Source organism: Glycine soja, chromosome 8 (assembly GCF_004193775.1).
Source record: "Glycine soja cultivar W05 chromosome 8, ASM419377v2, whole genome shotgun sequence".
Lineage (NCBI taxonomy): Eukaryota > Viridiplantae > Streptophyta > Magnoliopsida > Fabales > Fabaceae > Glycine > Glycine soja.
In genome coordinates, this window is record NC_041009.1 from 19,998,138 (window position 1) to 20,021,295 (window position 23,158).

The following is a 23,158-nucleotide window of genomic DNA, read 5'->3' on the forward strand; positions in this document are numbered from 1 at the left end:
AAATAAGAAATGAAAAAGAAAATATTTTCTCAAATCAAACGAGAATTATTGGATAAATAAATAGACGAATGCCAAAGTCCCTCTGTGTATAGTAGCCAATAATCCCTTTTGGTCATTAAACCAGTAAAGAACTTTATTCAATAATCCTCTCATAAAAAACTTTATTCAATAACTATGAACCAAATCAATAATATACATATCCAAACATGATAAACACAGTATAAAATTATGAGTTCAATTAGTAGGCATTTTCAATATAAAAAAGTTTTACATTTATATTCACTAATATTTTAGCACATAATTTTATGATTATAAATATAATATATAATAATATGTCAAAATATTAATAAATATATATTTTAAACTTCTTTCATAAACTGATAATAATTATGATATAATACAGAAAAATTAAATTCTAAATTTATACACTTATATTAGTAATGTAAATTCTAAATTAGTGCAAATATATGACGGAAATGTAACAGTTTATAATCAATTTGTGTGTGTGTGTGTGTGTGTGTGCCGGGGGAGGGGGGGGGGGGGTGCTTCTTGGCTCCTTAGTTCTTATTAATATCAAAACTCCATTCTTCTTTTATCTTAAATAAGACAATCAAAATTGTTCTTTTGATCATTTTTCGTTTTTTTTACCAAAATCTGTGTGAGAACTGTGTATCTGATTCCAAAAGTTCAAATGGTTCCTTAATTCCCTACCAGTTTTTCATTTTGTGATATATAATATATATATATATATATATAAGTCCTCTTATTCTAAAAATAAGTTTTTAACTCTCCTGAACAACTTATTATAAAACACACAAAATTCACAAATCCAACTGTTGAATTAGATGATATCATCTTTGATGATCATGCATCTCACATATATATACATATAGAATTTTTGTGTTTATTGTTTACATATGATTTCATGCTATCTAGCAGTAGAAAGTAACTGAAGTTTTGGGCTGTTACCCCAAAGATGAAAAAAAAAACTCTCTTAAAACAGCTTACATGACTGCACTGGGGAATTGATTTTGGAATCCATATTGCTAAGAATCAAACATATATTTGCGTTCCTCCAATTGTTGGATCTAATGCCATTAAGACTTCCTCTTTAGAACCTTCCACTTTAGAACTCCAGAACATTTAACAAAAGCAAAGCATATATATGGCTCTTGAAAAAGAAAAATCCAATGAGTTAGAACTTAGAACATAAATCAGCTATGCAATTGCAGAACCATTTAATGCACTTATAATAAAGTAAAACAAAAAGGATTCTCAACCATTACATTTTGCAAAATGCAGGCACAACCCAACATACTTAATTAATTACATTAGGCCTTTGCAATCTGCCACTTTGAATAAAACTATCAAAACACATAGAGTTCAGCCAATTCCTCCAAAGACTCAGAACTAAACTTGGGATCTGCATTTTCTAGCATCCACAATAGATGATCAAAGAGAACCACCTCACAGTTGACCACCAACACACTACTTTCATCACTGTCCTTCTTAATTTGCTTTGACTTGTTGATTAGTGCATTCAGAAGAGGATGGTTCAGATACTTTTTGCTGATTATGTACCGTTTCCTTGTGCTGCCAACAAATATAGTTTCACAATTTTCATCTTCTTGCATTCCATGTCCACCCCCCCATATGTCTTCTTTTGTGGATTTTGACCTCAGGCTGCTATAAGATGAAGATCTTCCTAGCTGCCTTGACAAACTCTTGCATTTTCGGAGTAATAGATTGATCTTCTTCATGATGCTTCTTTTTTTTTTTTGGTGTGTGTGTGTGTTTATTTCATATTTAAAGGAGGGAGAGGGTTGATTAAGAAGAACCAATATGGATGAAGAGAAAGAAAGAGGGACAAAGAGACTTAAAATACACTCACAAAAAAAGTGTGTGTGGTACTTTTACCGAGAGAAGTGGGTGCAAAGTCATTGTTTTCCGGTGCTGAATTGTGGGGTCAATTTGAAACCAAACATTTTTAGTGACACAAACAAGCCATCTTTTAATAAACTTTGAGGATATATAATAATAGTTTTAACTTGCAAGCACAACAGACAAACAGACACAAAACTGAAGCTCTTTTCATTCATCACTGATCAAGGCACCCAAGTACATAGCCCATTGTTTCTCTAAACCCTTCTAGGTCGAGCAAGGGACTTGAACTCTACTACTAGTGCCCATGTCACCCCAAAAGGAACAATTTGAATTAAATTTTTTTAAAAATGATACATAAAACAAGTCTTAGATAGAAAGGAAAAATTTTGTTCAATTGTTCATGATTTTATTCAGAAAAAATACAACAGAATATGATTTTGGCATGTATATAGACTTTGACAAATTTTAATAGTTCAGATATAGGTGTTAAGTTTTTTAAAAAGAAAATAACTTTTAACACATCGCAGACTCTAGAGAAAATTCAGTATACTAATGTATTTGTAAATGATGATTAATGCAGTAACAAGGTTGCTGCTTTAAAATGAGTATCAGTTTTTCAATTTTCATTTTTACTAATAAAACTGAGTACCAAACTTATTAGTGCACCATATAAGCAGAACTAGGAAGGCTTGATAGAATCTGAATTTCAATTTTCAGGTGAAATAGTCAGAAAGATAGACAACTATATTAAATTGATTTACTCATACTGAGAACTGAGAAATTTCATATAGGAGTTCTGACACCTGATTTAGATTTTGTTGTTAAATTTCAGAATAATCTTACTGCATTTAAGAGTAAAATCTAAGATTCATTTCAATCGTTTAATATTAATTACATGATAGAAATTAATATTCTTTCTTTAATGACAATATTTTCTTTTAATGCAATAACTGCACTATATTTTTTAGTAACTGGTGTTGGAATCCTTTGGAGATCTCAGAATTGTGTTTTTCATCCTTATCGAAAAGAAAGAATGACTCGAAGAGTTATCTATTGTGAGGGTGTCATATCAATTTTATTGTACATAACCAAGACTTTGCAAACATTTACTAAACAAGTTTTTCTTATCAGTAGAAATTCAGGAGATTTATAACATTCAAATACTCTACTCAACCAATTGAACTAGACCCCCTTAATTTACTAAACTAGTTAGGCTACAGTGTTCAGCGAACCTAGTCTTTTTGTTTTTGGGTACAAGGAACATGGTCATTCAATAGGCTCTTATTATTTCTGACATGTATTTAAAATGTGCTATTTCACAAAGATATTTTGTTTCTTTGTTCTAAATATCTGGATGCATGGTTTCATCAAAAATAGAAAAATGGGGGCCATGAGGTTAATGTTCCACAGGAATGGACCATTGACTTGATGCTGATCCGTCTTATGTGGCAGATGCTTAAAGGTGTACACGCAACTATTCGTCCCAAAACATCTCACTGTGTTCTATTCTGACACGAGGGCCTTCTGTAGTTCTGATTCTAGTTAGAACACTGTAATTTATTCTAGCCAGAAGTGGTAGGAGTGAGCAATAGGTTGCACTATTATTGAAATTTATATCAGTGCACAAGTTGCATTCACAACTCATTCAAAGCTAACACTAATACCAAATTTTGTCCCGTTCTAAAATCTATATCAATCGCAACATTGCTGGTTTAAGAATGGTTGTTTTTTTTTAACATTATTTACAGTATAAAAAAGGGTTAATTCTAGTGAACCATAAATCAGATTAAAAGTTGTCACTATGCTGTGAAGTATCATTTTAATCAATGAAAGCTCAACTTTTTGAAAAGTCTGTCTCTTCATTTATTTTTATCTGAGATATCATATATCCATCTCTACCTTATGCTAAATTCAATGTAAGGCTTCGAGATTTAAATTCTAATTAGTAATTAGTTGACTATTAAAGTACAAGTTGTTCACATGATTATGCAGATTGGATTTAGTGATCTCTCAGTAGAAATCTAGTAGCATGTAAAGCTCAGCTTGCAACTTCAACTTCAAATCAAGAATAAGATATTTACATTTTCTTCCCTATCAACACAAGATGGTGCACTTCCCTAAACAATAAAACATCAGCATCCTCTACAATCTGTGAATGACAATCAAATGGGTATCACTCCCAATTTATTTCATGTTACATCAATATCTCTGTTTTATTGGCATGTATACAATTCAAACATATAAAGGGGAAGGGAGGGGCCGGGTCAACTAGGGAAAGAAAAAATGCACAAAGCTTCACACACGAGAAATTGACTAGGGACATATAAAAAGAATTTAATGATTAAGCACTAATATTTCTATATTATCGTTCAATTATAAATCACGGTTATTATGACTTTGTAGTTATCATAAAAATTAATAAACTTATCATGTGGATTGTGATTGGATAATGGTATAAATTTTTTTGTAATGTCTGTGTATAAACCTTTTTCTCTGTAAACAATACCTTATTTAATTTAGAATTGGCAAAATAGGTGCAAATTGCATAATCAATTAGGTGGATAAAGATATAGTTGCCAGGTAAGTCTCATGTAACAGAACAAGTTTTTGGATGACATAAACAATGGAATTTATGATGAAGGGGCATTTACAAACACTACGGAAGAGAGTCAAACAAGTAATGAGGTTTCGTTTCTCACCAAATGGGTCCCTTTTAGTCCAATCCATGGTTTTCCACATTTGGTATCTAGTTGATATTGAGCCAGCTAAGGATTGACGCAATAGAAGTAGATCAAGAACTTTAGCATTATCAATTAACAATTATCTTCAACAATAGGAAACGTATTTTAGAAACTTAAGTTAAATACTGAAATAAATTCTATTGTTTTCTGTTAATGCCTGTTTCTCATGTGTTTAAATAAATTTTCAAGTCATTATTAATTAAAACTTCTAAGGTTCTAATAATTCTAACTCAAATTGCACAAAATCTCTTCCAGTTAAGGATGTTGCTTTGTCCCAATTTTATCATACTTTTACTTTTTTTTCATGGATCCTTGGTATTTAAAAGTTATGTTGGACCAAACTAATCTAAGTCGAGTCAAGTGGATTTTTTTTACAAGAGGAAAAGCTTTTCCAACCCTTATTTTTTTCTAATTAGGAACTTGAGATTTTATGTAAAGAAAATCAAATTCCTTGCTATTCTTGTTTCTATTTTAAATTATTATTTTTTAATTATTATTTTTTGAGATTTTTTTAACATGCCATAAACAATGACGCTTTCATGAGTAAAAAAAAAAAACAATGATGTTTTTTCATGGTTAGCTCCGCCATTGACTGCAATGTTGCCTGGTCAAAAAGTGAAAAAGAAAGTTGTAAATTTCTAGCAATCTTCTTCAAGTATGAAAATCTATTGAGATGTCCTCTATAATTGCATTATATTTTTGAAAATGATATCTCATCTTAAGTTTGATGGAGAAAAACTGTCACATAACCTGTCAAATGACAACAAGATGATAAATTAATTTCCTTTTTAAACATTCAGAAACTAGTTCCATACTTGATTTTTTTTTGTTTGTAATAATAAATGAAAATACAAAAGTTTGAGATTAAAAACTTCCTGCAAACTTGTGGCTTATGTTGTACACTAAATCACTAGTTGAATGAAGTCAGTGCGTTAACGTTTCAATAGAAATTGAACATATATGAGTCCCACACGCAATGCCATTGTAGTATATTGAAGCTTAATTAGGCATGTAATATACATTTACTTAACCGCAATCACTTTGTGAAGATGAAATGATATGCATGTTTCTTGTTTATATATTTTTTTTAACCTTCCAAGGCAAATGAATTCTGAATAATACGAAATTTGACAATAAAATAAATAAAGTTTAATTAAGAATTATTTCAACTAAGAATTAAATTTAAGTAGTATATGAATGATTCAACTTTAATTTTAAATTTGTGTTTAATCAATTGATTATATTTGTTGTTATATATGTATTGGTATTTAGTACACTCATTATCCTCGCATGGGCGTGGATATTATGGCCCTCATAACCACACACATCTTTGTTAGCGTGATCATCAGAGCATAAGAAACACCAGGACGAAGTAGGGTCAATTAGTAGTACTAACAGTTTTCCTAATCATAATCTTTAGATAATGATTAAGAAATTAATAAATAAAAAATTTATGAAAAATCAGTGTTGGTGTCTTGGTGATGTTATTCTTTTAATTAGGCCTCTTGAGTTTTAATTAGTCCTGTAAAGCATTACTATATATCATTATGTTTACTTGCTAATAACAACTCATAAAAGTCGTGAACAAATGATTAGGTGACATATAATTGTTTTTTTTCTACACACGGACAATTTTATTCAAAGTATTGTTTATAGGCGAGTTTAATTCTCTTATCACTTTCTTGTTGTAAAAATTGTTTTCTAAAACAATTTCACACTACTCGACAATCAATTTCTCATTCAAAATATTTTATATTTTGATAATTGTTTCTAAAACAAGTTTTAAAAGACTAAAAAACAGAAACAACTTCTCCTTTCTCTTCTATTTTCTACAAATGTTCTGTTGAAGTTTTCATTGGATAAAATTTTAAAAAATAAAGATGTTCTCAAGAACAAATACTTTTAAATATTCTCAAGAGACAAAAAAAAATATGAAGAGACAAACAAATTTTAGAAAATAGATTTTTTTTAAATAGTAAAACAAGGACAATATTTGCACCTCCATAAAAGCAAATTTGTTTAAGGAAATTTTTTCGTGAGGAAATTGATTACATACATGTTTGATTTTGCGTTTCTCATGCATGCAAGTCATTTTTTACGCAATGGACAACCAAACATGCTATAGAATATTTCTCATAAAAAAAACATTTTTTCCAAAAAAAAAAATCAAATAAAAAAATTAAATATTCATTTTAGTGCTTTATTTTATTTTTTGGGTCCAATTAGGTCTTTTAGTTTTTTTAAAATTCATTTTATTTATATTTTTAAACTAATACAAAATTATCCTTTTATCAATTTAAAATTGACTTTGTTAACATAAATTGCCATCATTGTTGTGCTTCTGCATGAATCCCTACTGATGTGGAAGTACCACAAGTGCACGATCATCAAGTGTTGTTCTTTGCACAGGGACCGTGTATTTGGATAAGTGAAATTACAATTTAAATAGAATCAAAATGGATGGAAAGATTTAAGAATTGATTTGGGGAAAATTTTAGAAAATTGTTTTAAAGATAAAGACAAGGATAAAAAAAAGTGAAAATTTGATTTTGATAAAGTTTAGATTTAGAAAATTTCAAAATGGAGGTTTCAAACCAATAATCTTGCTCAATTAATCTACCAATCTAAGGTTGTTCTTAATTTTCTTTTAATTACATTTAGTCTAAAGTAATCTTTGTTCTCTTTCAAGAAACAAAGATGTGTTTAATTTAATTCACTCTCAATTGTAGTGCTTCATTCAATTAAATCACTTAGGCTCTCTACTAATTTGTTTTACCCCCTACGATTAATCCTATTGTTGTGAATCAAAACCTAAAATCACCTCGGTTCCAATGAGTTAAGTTCACCTCTCGCACTAAAAAAACATGAATTCTCTGTAAGAAACCGCCATAAATCTTTTAATTTGTGGAAAATAATTTGGCCGCCAACAATGCCCATTAGAAATACTTACAAGTATGCTCCTTGTAACAATGGTCATGCATGCCACAATGCACCACAACCCTCATTTCTGAAGCCCAAGGAGTTTTTCTTCCTACATCCAGCAAATCTCAAATACACCATTCCATTTTTCTTTAATTCCAAGATTGTCCTTCTTTACTTCTTCTTCCTTCCTTCCGTCTTCAATTTCTTCTTACACCATTCAGTTTCTTCTTTTTACTTCGTTGATCTCATTCTTCCGTTGACTCATGGTGGTTTGTTAGCTACATTGTTGCGATGGTTTGTTACCTGCATTGACTTCGTTGTTGTCGTGGTGAGTGTTGTGGTGGTAACGATGAAGGTAAGTTTTTTACATATGTGGAATACAGATTCGTATAGTTCATACGAATTGACAATTTATATAGGTCATATGGATCGTCAATTCGTATATGCATTTAATTGTTTTTAAAAAAATTATAAGTAATTTTTTTATAAAAAAATTAGTTAAATAACAAAAATAGGTCATATTATATAAGAAAAGTGTTATTTATTAATATATTTGTATAAATATTATTACATTAATAACATTAAATATTTTTATAAATAGTTCTTTTAAGTCTAGAAAATTTTAAAATAAATTTCTACATTGATATATATATATATAGTATTAAAATAATTATTTATAATATATTTAAAATAATAATCAAATATGGAAATTATGATATATATATATATATATATATATATATATGTTTATCAATTTCAATGCAATATATTACTATGTTATTATACATTTGAATATTTTTTTTAGATTTATTCTAGTAACAAAAAAAACAAATTATATATATAAAAAAAGATTTCATGTAAAAAAATAATAAAATTGTGTAATACTATATCTTAAAAAAACATATTTATTTATATATTTACATAAATGTTACAGTGGTATCTTTCATTTGTTACATTGATATTTTTTCTCAAGTGTAGAATATTTTAAAATTAATTTCTACATTGAAGTTTTTAAAAATATATAGATTTTTTAAATATTTAGAATTAATTAAAAGTAAACAATGGATATATTTTATCTAGAGATAAATTATTATTATTTGTATATACAAATATCAATTATTATATGTCAATCTGTAGAGACTATATGTATCAAATTTCATTAGTTTTCCTTAGTTTGTCATTGATTTTTTTTTTCCTTTTTAATGTTTTGTTAAGATGGATGAAGATGAATGGGTATATGAGAGCATTATGTCTGAAGAAATTAATATGAATGAAAACAGGGAAGAGAAACCTATTATGGTTGGTTGAAAATATTGATTGTTTTGATGCCTTCAGTACTTCTTAGGTATTGATATGGTTTTCTATTTGGTTAAAGTAAGTAAATAAATGTCCTAACAAGACTAAACATGTATTGTCTTTTTTGTAGGTGTTTCCTACCCGTGATGGCGTATTGTAATGGACTCATACTATTGTGTATGATATTGGTTTTATGGCTGTGATAATGAGATATGACAGATCAACGAGAAAAAGTGGAAGAACCTCTTTTGTTTTAATTGATTGTGAGAGAAGTGCAAAGTATAGAGCATACAAAAAAGATTTAGTATGGACGGTGACTAGTACTAAAAAAATGTGGTTGTCCTTTTAAGCTGTGAGCGAAACCAGTCCAAGGAGGTGAAGGGTGGATGATCAACTTAATATGTGAGACTCTTAATCATGCATTGGCTAATTCATTGAGTAGACATTCATATATTGGTCGATTAACTGAGGATGAAAATATTATTCTTGGTGTATATATGACAAAGTCAATGGTCAAACCAAAGAATATTCTTCTCACTCTGAAGGACCACAATGCCAACAATTATACAAGAATGAAGCAAGTGTACAATGCAAGATATGCATATCATTTTTCTATAAGAGGCAACTGAAATGCAACAATTAAGGAAGTTACTTGAACGCGATATGTATATTCATTGACACAGACTAAAGGATGAAGATGTTGTACGTGATATTTCTTAGACAAATTAGATGCAATAAAATTAAGCAATGCATGTCATTTGGTATTCCTCATAGATAGTACATACAAAACAAATAGATACATATTGTCTTTACTTGACATTGTTGGTATGATACTTATTGGGTTAACATTTTTAGTTGCATTTGTCTATTTGGAAGACGAATGTATAAACAATATTGTCTGAACTCTTGAACGGTTTAGAGGTATTTTTATGAGAAGTGATGCACTCCCTCAAGTCATTGTTACTGATAGAGATTCAACATTGATGAATGCAGTGAAAATTGTGTTCCTAGAGTATTTGGCCTTAGAAAATACATGCAAATGACACCATTTTCAACTATTTACTATACATCGTTCAATCATATATTTACAAGTTTAAATTTGATTATTTATTTTAACATTCTTTGTTTACATTAGAAATGAAATAAATAAATAAGAAGGAAAGAAATAAAAATAATAAAAGTAAAAACCAATTAATTAAATATGAATTTAAATATAATTTTAGACCTTATAAAATGAACAAAGTTTTGGTTTTAGTCTTTTTTGTATTTCTTTTTTTTTTCATCCCTCAAAATATGAAATTATTATTTTGTCCCTATTGTCACGAGACACATGTTAAATGCTCATGTATTTAATAGAAAGTCAAGTGATCATCTAGGTGACACCCACTAATATATACGTGTTACTATGTTAACATGTGATACCTTTAAATATTTTTCTAAATATCTAAAATGATTGTTATTTATTTATCTTAAAATAAATATTAAAGATCAAAAATAGTGATTTCAGATTTTAAATGGATAAAAATTGAAGAAAAATATTTTGCAAGGGACCAAAACCAAAATTAGTATACATTTTACAAGGATCTCAAATGTTATGGATGGATGAAAATCAAGTATCTTTTTTTTACAAAGACTAAATTAAAAAAGTTTCTCATTTTATAAGAACTAAAAGTATATTTAAACCTATAATTAATTACTTTTTCACCTATTTTTTTATAAGTTTGGCTAACATGTGTCCTTAAGATATTGATTAAGGAACTAAAATGAGGGTATATTTATTGTGAAGATCATAAAAGAACATAAAAAAATCATGCATAATATAATTTTTTTACATTTCAATAAAAATATTTTTTTAATTCCTTAACCAATACTCTCTAAAGACATTGATTTATATTTTTTTATTTATTTCATCCCCTCTTATTTAAAGCCTTAAAGTGTGTATTGCTGGATTTGAAAACCGGCCAATACTCTCGATAACTATAAAAAAATCCTTCTAGTCACCATCAAAACGAGACACCTAAATTATGTTACCACTAAAAAATGTCGTTCTTAATCTTTGGAGAGAGCCATAATTATTCGTGCAAAGTTGCTACTAGCTTGCTACTAATAATAATTTGTTTACCTCACCATGCATGTAAGGAGACATGATTATCTTTATTAATGTTGACATTAAATATGGAAACGTAATCTCATGTTTAAACAAGACGACTGAGAAGAATGCCTTTCATTTTACGTACGCATACCTTTCTCTTTTCATACTAACCAAACCCGAATTCACCACAAAAAGAAAAAAAAAAAAAAAAACTCACCAAACCTGATTGATGGGATATCGATCAGCTGTCGTATCTATTATATTGAGAATCGATTATAATTTACACATGTTTTACACTAACCAAATTTTTATGTTTATTTAAACTTGATACGGAGTTGGATTGCATTTGTCTTTCACTTAATCCTCACTTTAATTTGAACATGAAAAAAAAATGATGTGTTGAGTTCAATAAAACGCTTTCCTTCCTCTTGAGAATTGTTCCTATCGATTTTTGTAGAATTTTGTAATGGAGATGTTTTTCCTTGTGCTACTCTGATCACTACGGAGGTAGACGTGCCTACAAAATGCTCAAATTAAAAGCATAGAGGTAAGAAGCATACATTAATAGTGGGTTAGTATTAAATTGGTTACCTGGAATCTTGTGACTCCTTTTATAGTTGTGAAATTAAGTCCATAATTTTCCTATTCGTATATATATATATATATATATATATATATATATAAATAAATAAAAGGTGAGCTGAAGTATGATTTTTTTCTGCCCAATTCAATGACAATTTCATCATTTATTTTATTCTTCTTTATTAAAATAAATTATTGTAATATATTTTATATTCAATCATTACTAATTTCTTAATTTACGAGTGCAATTAATGCACAATATGTTGTCTTTTTAAAAGTAATACATTAAAATTTAGCATCATGAACCAATAGTTGCATCCTGAATTATGCAATATTTAGTATGACCAAATATGTTTTTGAAAATACACAGTCTCATTAATACGAGAAACGTTTCATATGAACAACCACAAACAACTTTATTGTTATCCCATATTCGTTTATAAATAGTCTAATTCATTGAAAGTTGTCACCTACTAGAGCAATTCCAGATTTTTTGTTAAGCGTGATTTTTTAAAATTTGGGTATCAATTTTCGATTAGTCTTATTTTGTTTCGTGTACTCTTATTTTATTATTTGAAGCAAGATTCATGAAAATATCTTCTTTTTTATGTAGGATGATTTTTTTCCTATTAACAATGTCATTTTCAATAAGTGGTTTTTATCATTTTTTGCTACTGTCGATCCATCAAAGGTATAGATTAAGATTTTTTTTATACGAATTCAAATGTCTTTTCTTTTATCTGTTTTTTTATTATAATCTTAGCAGGACTACAAATGTGAAGATTTAGCCATTTCAAGTAATTATTTTAATTCTTATTTTTTAAAAAAATATTTAATAATAACTTATAATTGTCGTCTAATTTATTGATTAATATTATTTGACAAAATTATGCAGGATTTTATTAAAATTAGTAGAGCTTTTTACTATTGTCATATTCGTAAGGCTAATGCTGTCATGTTCAGCCTATCTGAAAGATCCTGTGGGTAATCTTAACTGTCTTTTACTCGAGGTGGGTCTGGATGGTTTATTGCGCTTTATAAATGGTGTAGACGAATTTCATGATTTTTATGGCTTAAAACATGATGGATGGATGCACTATGTGGGAGCCAATAAATTTAAAGAGTGAATATTTGGTTTAGATAAGAATGATATTTTTTTATCCAAATCTTGATGATATCATGAATGAAGACAATAAAGATGATATGGTTATGATAGATGTTGATGATGGTTGGTCTTGGACAGTTAATATTTCTAATCCTATAGTTAAAGGACGATCCACTGTGGTGAGTAACAATGTAAGAAAATTATGACTTCCAATACTTTTTAATTACATTTTATATCATATTTACCATTAAATCCTTTTTTATTTATTTCATTGTAGGTGATTCCTTCCAACTTTGTTGAGTCCATTTTATATCATTTACCTCACCAAATTTTTAAGTGAACTCTGTATCTATTGCTGAGAGTGATCAGTACTTGTGGTTATCTCTTGATTACTCTTAACAATATGAAGTGTTTTGCTTTTTTCAAAATAAAAAATGTTATTAATTTTTTATTTATAAAAATCTTAATTAATTTTAGTTTTTACTATATTTGTCACATTAATTAAGAAGAACACCCAATTAGTCACGTTAGTTAATAGATTTTTCACCTTGATTATAATAATCCCGCACATTCATTCCCGCCGAATTAACAATCCGTAATTAATTTTAAGTAATTTTTTTCCATACGAATTTCATGTTGACATTATTTTCTTTTTACTGAAAATCCGTTGGCATTAATTACTCATGTCACTTTATTTCTTTAAATATCCACAACATTTATTGAGGCATTTCCCACCGTTTTTAAGATTAAGTATAATTATTGCAGTATGCCCAATTGGCTCTCGAATTTTATAAATGAAACCTATTTTCAAAGATAATTAATCAGAATCTTCATAAATTAAAAACTAAGATAATTAATCACAAAGCTTAATAACAAGGTCTTTAATGCAATTTATATATAAAAAATTACCATGCCCAAAATGACTACTGATATAGAAATATTGAGGGAATCAAAGAGGTTTTCAACCTTTCATATTATTTAATATTAGTATTATAATGTTCCTTATTTTAAGACACTCTTTTTCATATTCCTTATCTTGGAATTATTATATTTCATAATTGTTTTTTATTGTAATCAGAAACCCAAAAAATTAGTGAAGTAATGACCAAAGGTAAAATAAAAGTTGTTTCCTGCTGGTAACACCCACAATGATCATGGTACACATACTTTCAATAACAAATATATGCATAGTAGTTTTGAAGCTAAAAAGTTATGTAAATTGGATCCTACGACATTTGTTATAAATAGTGGCAGAAGCAACAATCCTACCAATGAGGGTCCATAGTTTAGGTAGGCATGTGCCTACTATTGAGGGCCTAGTTGTTGGGACAGGACTAAGTCCTCTGATCACGTGTTCGGTAGACACTGGCGATCGAGAACTTTTGTCATCATTTATCGAGCGATGGCACCGAGAGACGTCTAGTTTTCATCTCCCTGTGAGAGAGGTGATGATCACGCTGGACGACGTCTCGTCTCTTCTGCATCTGCTCGTGGTTGGCAACTTGCATGCCTTTTAGCCCTTACACATGGATGATGCGGTACAGATGCTAGTGGACTTATTGATGGTCTCTGCAGAGGCTACCAGGGCTGAGACAGGGCAGTGTCGTGGATCGTACTTACGCCTGCAATGGGTATGTGATATCTATGAGCATCGATGCCAGGCAGGTCGTTGGACAGTTGCAGCTCGCGCGCATCATCTTCATCTTCTGGGTTGCACTCTTTTTGCTAACAAGAGTGCAACCAATGTTCATGTTGTGTTTTTAGAGGCCCTTCGTGACCTCAGTCAGACTGGGAGGTACGCCTAGGGAGTAGTTGCACTGGTCCATATGTACGACCACCTCAACGATGCTTCTATCAGCACCAGCCGACAACTTGGTGGTTACATCACGCTGCTGCAGGTAACAAATGTGGAAGCAATGTCTTCCAAAATTATTTTGATGATGCCAAAGAATCAAGAGTCAAACAAGTTTCAAGAATCAAGATCAAGATTCAAGATTCAAGAATAATCAAGATCAAGATTCAAGATTCAAGAATAATCAAGATCAAGATTCAAGATTCAAGTAAAGAATCAAGACTCAAGATTCAAGAGAAAACTCAATCAAGATAAGTATTAAAAGAGTTTTTCAAAACATTGAATAGCACAAGATTTTTTCAAAAAGAAAAATCTTTTACTAAAGAGTTTTACTCTATGGTAATTGATTACCAGAAGACAGTAATCAATTACCAGTAGCCAACATTATTTTCAAAACTGATTTACAAAGCTGTAATCGATTACCATAATCATGTAATCGATTACCAATGTTTTAAAACGTTAGATTTCAAATTTCAAGAGTCACAACTTGTGATATAACTTTTTCAAATCATTTCAAACTTGTGTAATCGATTACACAATACTTGTAATCGATTACCAGTGTTTCTAAACGTTTTGATTTTCAAATTTAAACATGAAGAGTCACATCTGTTGATGTGTAATCGATTACACTATGATGATAATCGATTACCAGTGACTGATTTCGAAAAATAAATTACCAAAAGTCACAATTCTTAAAGTGACTTGTTTCTGAAGAATTTTTCAAAAGTCGCAATCTTTAAGTGACTAGTTTTCAAAAAGAGTCACAATTTTTAAAGTGACTAGTTTTTTCCAAAGAGTCACAACTTTTAAAGTGACTAGTTTTTAAAGAAATTGCCAAGAGTCACAAACTTTAACTTGAGTCATCAAATGATTATAAATATGTGACCATGGCACGAATTTTATACAACTGATTCCTTTCATGCATAACAAGATTTCTTTCATTCATTTCTCTTCATCTTTCTAAAAGTTTTTGTTCAATACTTTCTCTTTCAAGAAAAGTTCATTGACCAAAAACTTGTGTTATTCTTTTTCTTCATTCCTTCTCTCTTGCCAAAAGATTCAAAGGACTAACCACCTGAGAATTCTTTTGATTCTTCCCTTTACCTTAAACAAAAGATTTCAACGGACTAACCGCCTGAGACATCTTTTGTTTTCCCTTACAAAGATTCAAGGGACTAACCGCCTAAGAATTCTTTGTCTTAACACATTGGAGCGTACATCCTTTGTGGTACAAGTAGAGCGTACATCTACTTGGGTTGTGATACTGAGAACAAGAGAGGGTACATCTCTTGTGCATCAGTTCAAGTGGAGCGTACATCCACTTGGTTGTTCAAAGAGAACAAGGGAGGGTACATCCCTTGTGGATCTTTGCTTGTAAAGGATTTTACAAGGTTATTGGAAATCTCAAGAACCGGTGGTTGCTTGGGGACTGGATGTAGGCACGGGTTGTGGCCGAACCAGTATAAATCTTGTGTTTGTCTTCTTCTTCCCTACACTCTTTACTTTTCCACTGTGCACTTTTTATTCCCGCTTTACTTTTGTCTAAGCTATTGTTTTTGTTTTTTACTTTCTCATAACTTAGGACTAAAGCTTAATTGAATCTAGTAACATTAAGAAGGATAAATTTTTAATTAGTCAACACGTTCATAATTAATTCAACCTCCTCTTCTTAATTATTCTGAGACCACTCGATCCAACAACAAACATGTTTTTGATTCGTTGAGGTTCAACAATGTTTAACTTTAAATTTTTTTAGACTTTCATTATTAATGTTTATGATTTTCATGTTACCTCTGTAGTGCTGGATATACAAGCACTTTTCCTCAGTCGCGGAGTCCACTGCTAATTTGGACTACGACGAGGATTCATCGCGTGCCTGTAGATGGATTGCTACGAAGAAGACCGTGAAGAGCATACGTACACCGGCATACAGGGAGTGCCTGGACCGACTCCGGATTTCGGATGTCTATTGGATCCCATATAGGGAGCACCGACCGGTCTAGGACTTCCATATGATTTCATGCTATTCCGGTCTCCTACGCTGGGGGCCCGTTGCTGTGTATTACCAACCAGAGATGGTCATGCAGCAGTTTAGATACACCCAGAACATTCTTGCTTCGCCTGTTGATTCATAGGTGTCGTATGATGATATACACAACAGGTGGATGCACTATTCGGACCATATGGTTGCAGCAGGTGAGGTATGCGCCGTGCCAGGTCAGTGTGCCAGCAACTACATCGACTAGTTCTTCCGCATTTTGCATCCATTCATGATACCGAGCTAGCCATCAGATCCTCAGGCAGATGGTCATGCTACGCAGCACAGAGTTGCCACTCAGGATCCTGACATAGATATCCATCCGGTCACGGAGCCAGCAGCACCATCGACATCTGCAAGGTCCGATGTGGCCGAGTCGAGACATGCAGTGGTAAGTGTTATTAATAATTTACGTCAATTTTTTCATAATAATTTGTCTAATTTGTTTGTTTTGTATTTAACAGGAAGCTTGCCATGCGATTGCAGAGAGGTTGGAGAGCCATCTCAACCTAGGGGTGGTCACGTCAGGCACATCGACACATGAGTTGATTGAAGAATGCCTCAGGATTTCCAAGAGTGTCACACAAGACCAGCTAGTTTATGTTAGGTCTCGACGCAAGCGGCACACGGATCAGTCGTAGTTTATTTACACATTTTATATTGAAATTCGATGTATATGTTAGGATTGCCTAATCTAGCTTAATGGATGATATTAGGATTGTCTATTAAATATTTTTTTGAAAAGTGTTTTTTTAAATATGTTTTAAAATTTAATTATCGCTATACTAGGTATAATTATAAGCACATGGTTGATGTCGTCTAGATGATCGATCCAATCATGAATCATAAACTGAATCCAAGGGCTCGACAAAATAAATTAATAACAAATCAAACTAATGATAGGCTCATCAACTGAAACAATCAAAATTAAGCTCAACTAGCAGTAATAATTTCATGTTTATAATTAGTTTTTCATCTTAATTAATATTTGTGTCAATTTGTTCATTAAAGATTAATCTTTACTGGAGCTTTACTAATCATCTTAAGTAGGATTTCTTCATTCAATCATATTTTTTCATTCAAAATATTTAGATCCAAGATTTTGCTTAAGGAAATCAAACATAATTAGTAATAATTAAAGATCTTAACTCATTGGGAGCAGCAAAAGTAGTTAGTAGCTATTATTATTGAAAAAACCATAAAATGTTTTTTTATGTTAATTTAACATAATTAGTAGCTATTATTATCAATTTTAACATATAAATCAAAATAAATTTTTTTGTTAATTTATTATGCAAATAAAAGATATTTCTATTTTTTTAAAAAATTTAAATTCTTTTCTATTGATATCAACTTTTTTTTACTCAATTTACATATCAACTTATTTAATTATTGATATATATAATTACCCCAAATTAAATTATCTTCGAAGATACATTCTTTTGTCATTTTTTGTTTCCTTGATCGCCTTCTATCATCCAACTCTCTTTGAATTATAAACTAGAGAGGGTAAAATACAAACACTTTTTTATAATTAATTGTTATTTTTCGTTTGTTGTAGTTTTTTTTTATATTTAAAATAAATTTGCAACACCGACAAAAAAAGTAAAAGTAGTACAAATAAAAATTAACAAAGAACGACAAGTTGTCTTCCATTTCCAGAAAAACAAAAAAAGAACGATTATGCGATACATTAATTCAAACAGTACATTAAATTCAACATAGTCGAACGAAATTAAATTTGTATCAAATACTAGGACTAACTCATGCTAATTTTGCGACAAGGACAATTCATCTTCCATTTCCATTACAGGCTTACTGAAAATAGCTAAAATTTCTATTGGCCCAATCTTTTTCCAGTAGTTAGACTCAAGTAACACCTTAATCACGTCATCGTTGGTTTCGAGTTCAATTATTTCAAATTTTATAACTTTTTTCTGAATACTCATGGTGACTTGGTTTCTGAAAAAACAATCGCCTTACCATTTGTGTTTCATGAATACCATAAAGGGGAATCCCAGCAGGCGCAACTTGCTTGATTAAATCCTTCAGTTCATCCATGGTACATCCGAAAGGAATGTCAAACTTTTTGGGATTTTTTCCTATGAACGAGTAACCAACAAACTCATTTTGGCATGACATGTTCCACCTCCCATTGTAATATAACAGGGCATCATGAGTATGGGTCATAGTGGCTTGAAGTAAGTTTAAAATACCATATAGTGTTCTAGCAATGCTACATAATAACTCAATCAGACCAACAAATGAAAATTGATGATTACACATTAACATTGTGTTAACATCAACATCATTTTTCAGCTGCATACATTGAAACCAAAATTGATTACCTGCATATGTGAAAGGCTGCCGGTAGTAAATTTCATCCAAAAATTGCTTGTCGGTTAGCTTAAGGGTATTGTGTATTCTGATTTTTAACGTTTGAAAATCACAGCCGTTAGGTACTCGAATGGGAACTAGAGTGGAAGCTTGAAAGGAAACGCCACTGTTGTTGTGAACAATGGATCCATTTGAAAAAATAAAACCTAATGTGAAGTTCACAATTGTCTGACTGCTTGTCTCTCCCAAGAATGCCATAGTTTTTTTGTAAGAGTTGGGTTACGACTGAAACTTGTGATTTTTTACAGTCTTAGGCGATGTCAAATATATAGATGAGTTTTAATATCAGTGCTGCATTTTTTAAAGATTAAAAATACGCATGCACATGCTTTTTGTATGTGTTATCAACTACACCAATGACGTGACACGCTTTATCTTGCATCAGATATACATGTGTAGTCATGCTATGCAAGGTCCTGTCACGCGCTTTATGTTAATGCAGACAACAATTTATCATACACGTTTTTTCACAATGTGTTGTCAACTCAGACAACGATATATCATACATGTTTTTTTAGAATTAAGTAATAATTTTTTTGTGAACGTAACAAATATACAAAGAGACATAAATGTGAAAATCCAATTCAAAACGACTAGTCGTTATAAATTACATGTTCATTCATCATTTATGTCAACATAGTCTCTCTTGAATATCACGAAGCTCTTGTAATGCTGCATTCTGCTAATATATGGATTTGGTCACGGCTTCGCCTGCGGATGACAATTGCTAGATCATAACAATGCTTTAGGCGGTAAGGGACAACGCTCTTTTAAATAAACTTGTTGTACATGCGAAAAAAGTGTTAACTCAATCCTACAAAACTCATTGCATAAATATAAAAAAAAAACACTTCATTCTACAATGTACCTCAACAAAATGATTGTCATACACATGACCAATACAAATTATACGATGCAATGAAGAATTTGCCAGCAGTTGACTTCTAAGAGGAAAGAATGTCATGCTTTGTTGTTTAGACAAGGATACAACGATTACATTATATCTTAATGCAATGGCATATCCCATGTTGATTATATCTATCCACTTATCCGTAGTCACCTGAATGAAACAAATATACATGTCAAACTTAATTTCAAAGTTAAGTCTTAAAAATCAAATACATAAATTACATACCTTGGTTAACTCATCAACAAGTAGTGACATCCTTAATTCCTCAAATCTCTCCATGCCACCAAAGAGCTTCATATAGTTTTCTGAGAATTTGCAAAGTCCTTTAAGCAGACGGTTACGGACCACCGACCAAGAGTCTTCACCCATACCTAATAAACCGACAACCGATCGATATCCATAGCTACCATCAGCTTTGACATCAACAATCTTATCAATGAAGTCGTGCATAAATGGCTGAAACTGATCCAACATGGGCATCATCGTTCTTCGATTCAGTTGCCCAGAGGATGATGCACTACGCCTCACCGACGAATTTCTATTTTGCATAGATTCAAAGGCATCTACATACTCCCAATAAGATGGATCGCGCTTTGTTGACCTTGGGTTCCTGCTCATAGGTTTCTTCGGTGCCCCCTTTGTGTTAACCTTTGCTGGAGGAGGACACATCGAATTCTGATCAAGGTATGCAATTTCCCAAAGTTTAGTCTTCAGAGTAAACTTGCCACAAACATCAAGTTCTTCGAATCTTTTGGATATTGTTTCTATTTCTGCCTTGATGCTCACTTCGGGTTCAGATAACCCTAGGTCTGAAAAACTTAGTCTCCTCCAAAACATATGGATTGAATCCAGTTGGATGCAACCACCGACATATTTGGATAGCTCACAAACACAAGGAAGACCAAGCGTGGTTCTCACCACGCAACCACAACTTAAGGGATTCTTGCCAGCATAGTCAACACGTTCTAATTCAGCAACAATCTGATTTAAAGCATACCTTGAAACCATTCCAAGAAGCCTCCTGTATAAGGTTTTTTTGAACACATGTCCAACGACATGTGTAATTGTTTCAAATGATGCTTTAATCTCCGTGTGCTGCAATGTAATTATGTTGTTCATGGCATCTCACACACTGCATAAGTCTCCAAGACTATTTTGTAACAATCTTTTTAAAGACGAGTGAGTAGATTCAACCCTACATTTCAAATACACAAATAACAATAAACATATACAATAATACAATTCCATCAATTCATCAACGTTAATAGAAATAGTTGAACAATTTCATACCTATTTGTTGTTGTGTTTCCTAAGTGCATCACCTTATTAGTCCAGGCGGAAACAAATTTTTCCTTGTGTGGTATTATCCATGTGTCATTGACATAGTCAACAAACATTGGCCAAGGTGAGCAAGCCATTTCGAACTTATTCAGGCATTCATCAAACTACTGCTCTGAAGGACAATCAGTCAGACATCCCCAGCAATCCATGACATAATCCCAAGCATTTTTTTGCCCAATTATTGATTTACATTTGGCCTTCACATTCTTGTTTATGTGAAAGCTGCACAACAAATTTGTACAGTCAGGGAATATAGCCTTCATTGCTTTCATCAATGCTTGATCTCTGTTAGTGACAATAACTCCAGGGAGGGCATCACGCTTTTTAAAAAGGCCTCAGAACTGTTGTAAATCCCAGACCAAATTATTAACGCGTTCACACTCCACATATGCAAACCGGCAGAGAATGTCATCCCAGTCGGTGTCACCCCAACAAAATCAAGCAATGGGAGTCGGTATCGGTTTGTTTTATAGGTGCTGTCTATCAAAAATACCAAATTACATGCATTGATTAACTTCACTGCATCAAGGTGACACCAAAAGATATCACGAACCACGTCTTCATCCTTTATTATGTGCCAATGAATATACTGATCATGTTCAAGAAGCTTCATCAGATGTTGCATTTCAAGATCGCTTCCTCTTATGGAAGAACAGAATGCACTTCTTGTATTGTATATCTATTTAATGGTCGTACAACTATATGCATGGTCTTCCTTCAGAGTTTACAGAATGTTTCTTGGCTTCACCATGGACTTCGTCATATCAGCAATAAGTGTTTTTCAGCTCTAGTCAATCGTCCCGCATATGGATGTCCAACTAATGACTTGATCAATTCATGATTATGCACTCCACAAATCAACTCAACCATCCAACCTTCTCCTCCAACCACTAGCTTGCAACAAAGCTTGAAGGGACACCCATATTTCCTAGTCCTAGTGTCTCTTCTGATAAATTCTTTTTTCCTACACCTATACTCGTCACTCCTTTCACAGCCAATTAACAAAAACGAAGTCATTCCTCTACTACCTGTGTTTGTGTCCGACCTTAAAATCACCACCACAAACCCGTTTTCATGAGCAACGGATCGAACCCACCGCAAAACATCCTCTCGGCACTCAAACACCTACAAAGCAATCCACATAATTTAAGTTTTCTACCAATATTCATTTTATTAAATCTATGACAAACATTAACATTATAACCTGAGAAGTATTGAACGCATCGGAACAATCAACATGTGGTTCATTCGCACCACATGCTTCTTCATTTTCATAATCCATATCCGCTTGTTCAGACATTATTTCATACATCCACTCATCTTCGTCCATCTAACCAACTCAAACAAAAAATGACCATACAAACAAATTAATAATTTTAAAAAAAGGAAACTTAATTAAAAAAAACATTAAATATTAAAAATAATTACTCTTACGGATGAAGTTGATCCGTAAGTGATCCGTACGTTCCTGACAGAGCCACCACCTCTGTGTACCTCGTTTGCCGCTGACGACCACCACAACGCTCAACACCAGTACCTTCACCTTCACCACACCTAACCGTTCACAACAAACCCATAAACCAGATATAATGTCGTACGAAAACCACAAAAACAGAGAAAAACGACAAACAAAAATGGAGTTGTGTGTATTTCCGGGAAAAAAAAACTTTTATAATGAAAAAAGAAGCTAGGGGCATTTTTTCCATTTATAAATTTTGTTGGGTGCATCAGCAAAAATACTGGGTGCACCTAGCAACACTCCAGAACAAAGTGGTAATTACTGATAAAATGTGGGCTAGGCTTCTGTCCTCAACAAATCAGCTCAACTTTACTATTGCTAAGACTGTCTCTAAAGAAAAAAAGGGAGGAAAGAGCAAACGGTCATGTCCCTGAGTAAGGGCATTGTTCAAATAACCATTTGGCTTAGAAAGAAGTCAGCAGCATTTTTCACCCTGCTATATATGTACATGTTTATTGTATTAATTTTATCTTATATCT

At 31.6% G+C, this 23,158-nt stretch overlaps 2 protein-coding genes across 2 annotated transcripts; one reads left to right on the forward strand and one right to left on the reverse strand.

The window, feature by feature from the left end:
* Positions 1–1,142: 1,142 nt before the first annotated feature.
* LOC114424368 (auxin-responsive protein SAUR78) lies at positions 1,143–1,948 on the reverse strand. The gene has a single exon (XM_028391213.1). It carries the CDS (start codon positions 1,758–1,760, stop codon positions 1,368–1,370), a length of 393 nt encoding a protein of 130 aa, XP_028247014.1. The 5' UTR covers positions 1,761–1,948; the 3' UTR covers positions 1,143–1,367.
* A 12,200-nt stretch (positions 1,949–14,148) lies between these two features.
* On the forward strand, positions 14,149–17,153 carry LOC114423997. The gene is made up of 5 exons (XM_028390884.1): positions 14,149–14,253; positions 16,274–16,471; positions 16,610–16,675; positions 16,760–16,903; positions 16,977–17,153. Exons 1-5 carry the CDS (start codon positions 14,149–14,151, stop codon positions 17,151–17,153), a joined length of 690 nt encoding a protein of 229 aa, XP_028246685.1.
* Positions 17,154–23,158: the final 6,005 nt, after the last annotated feature.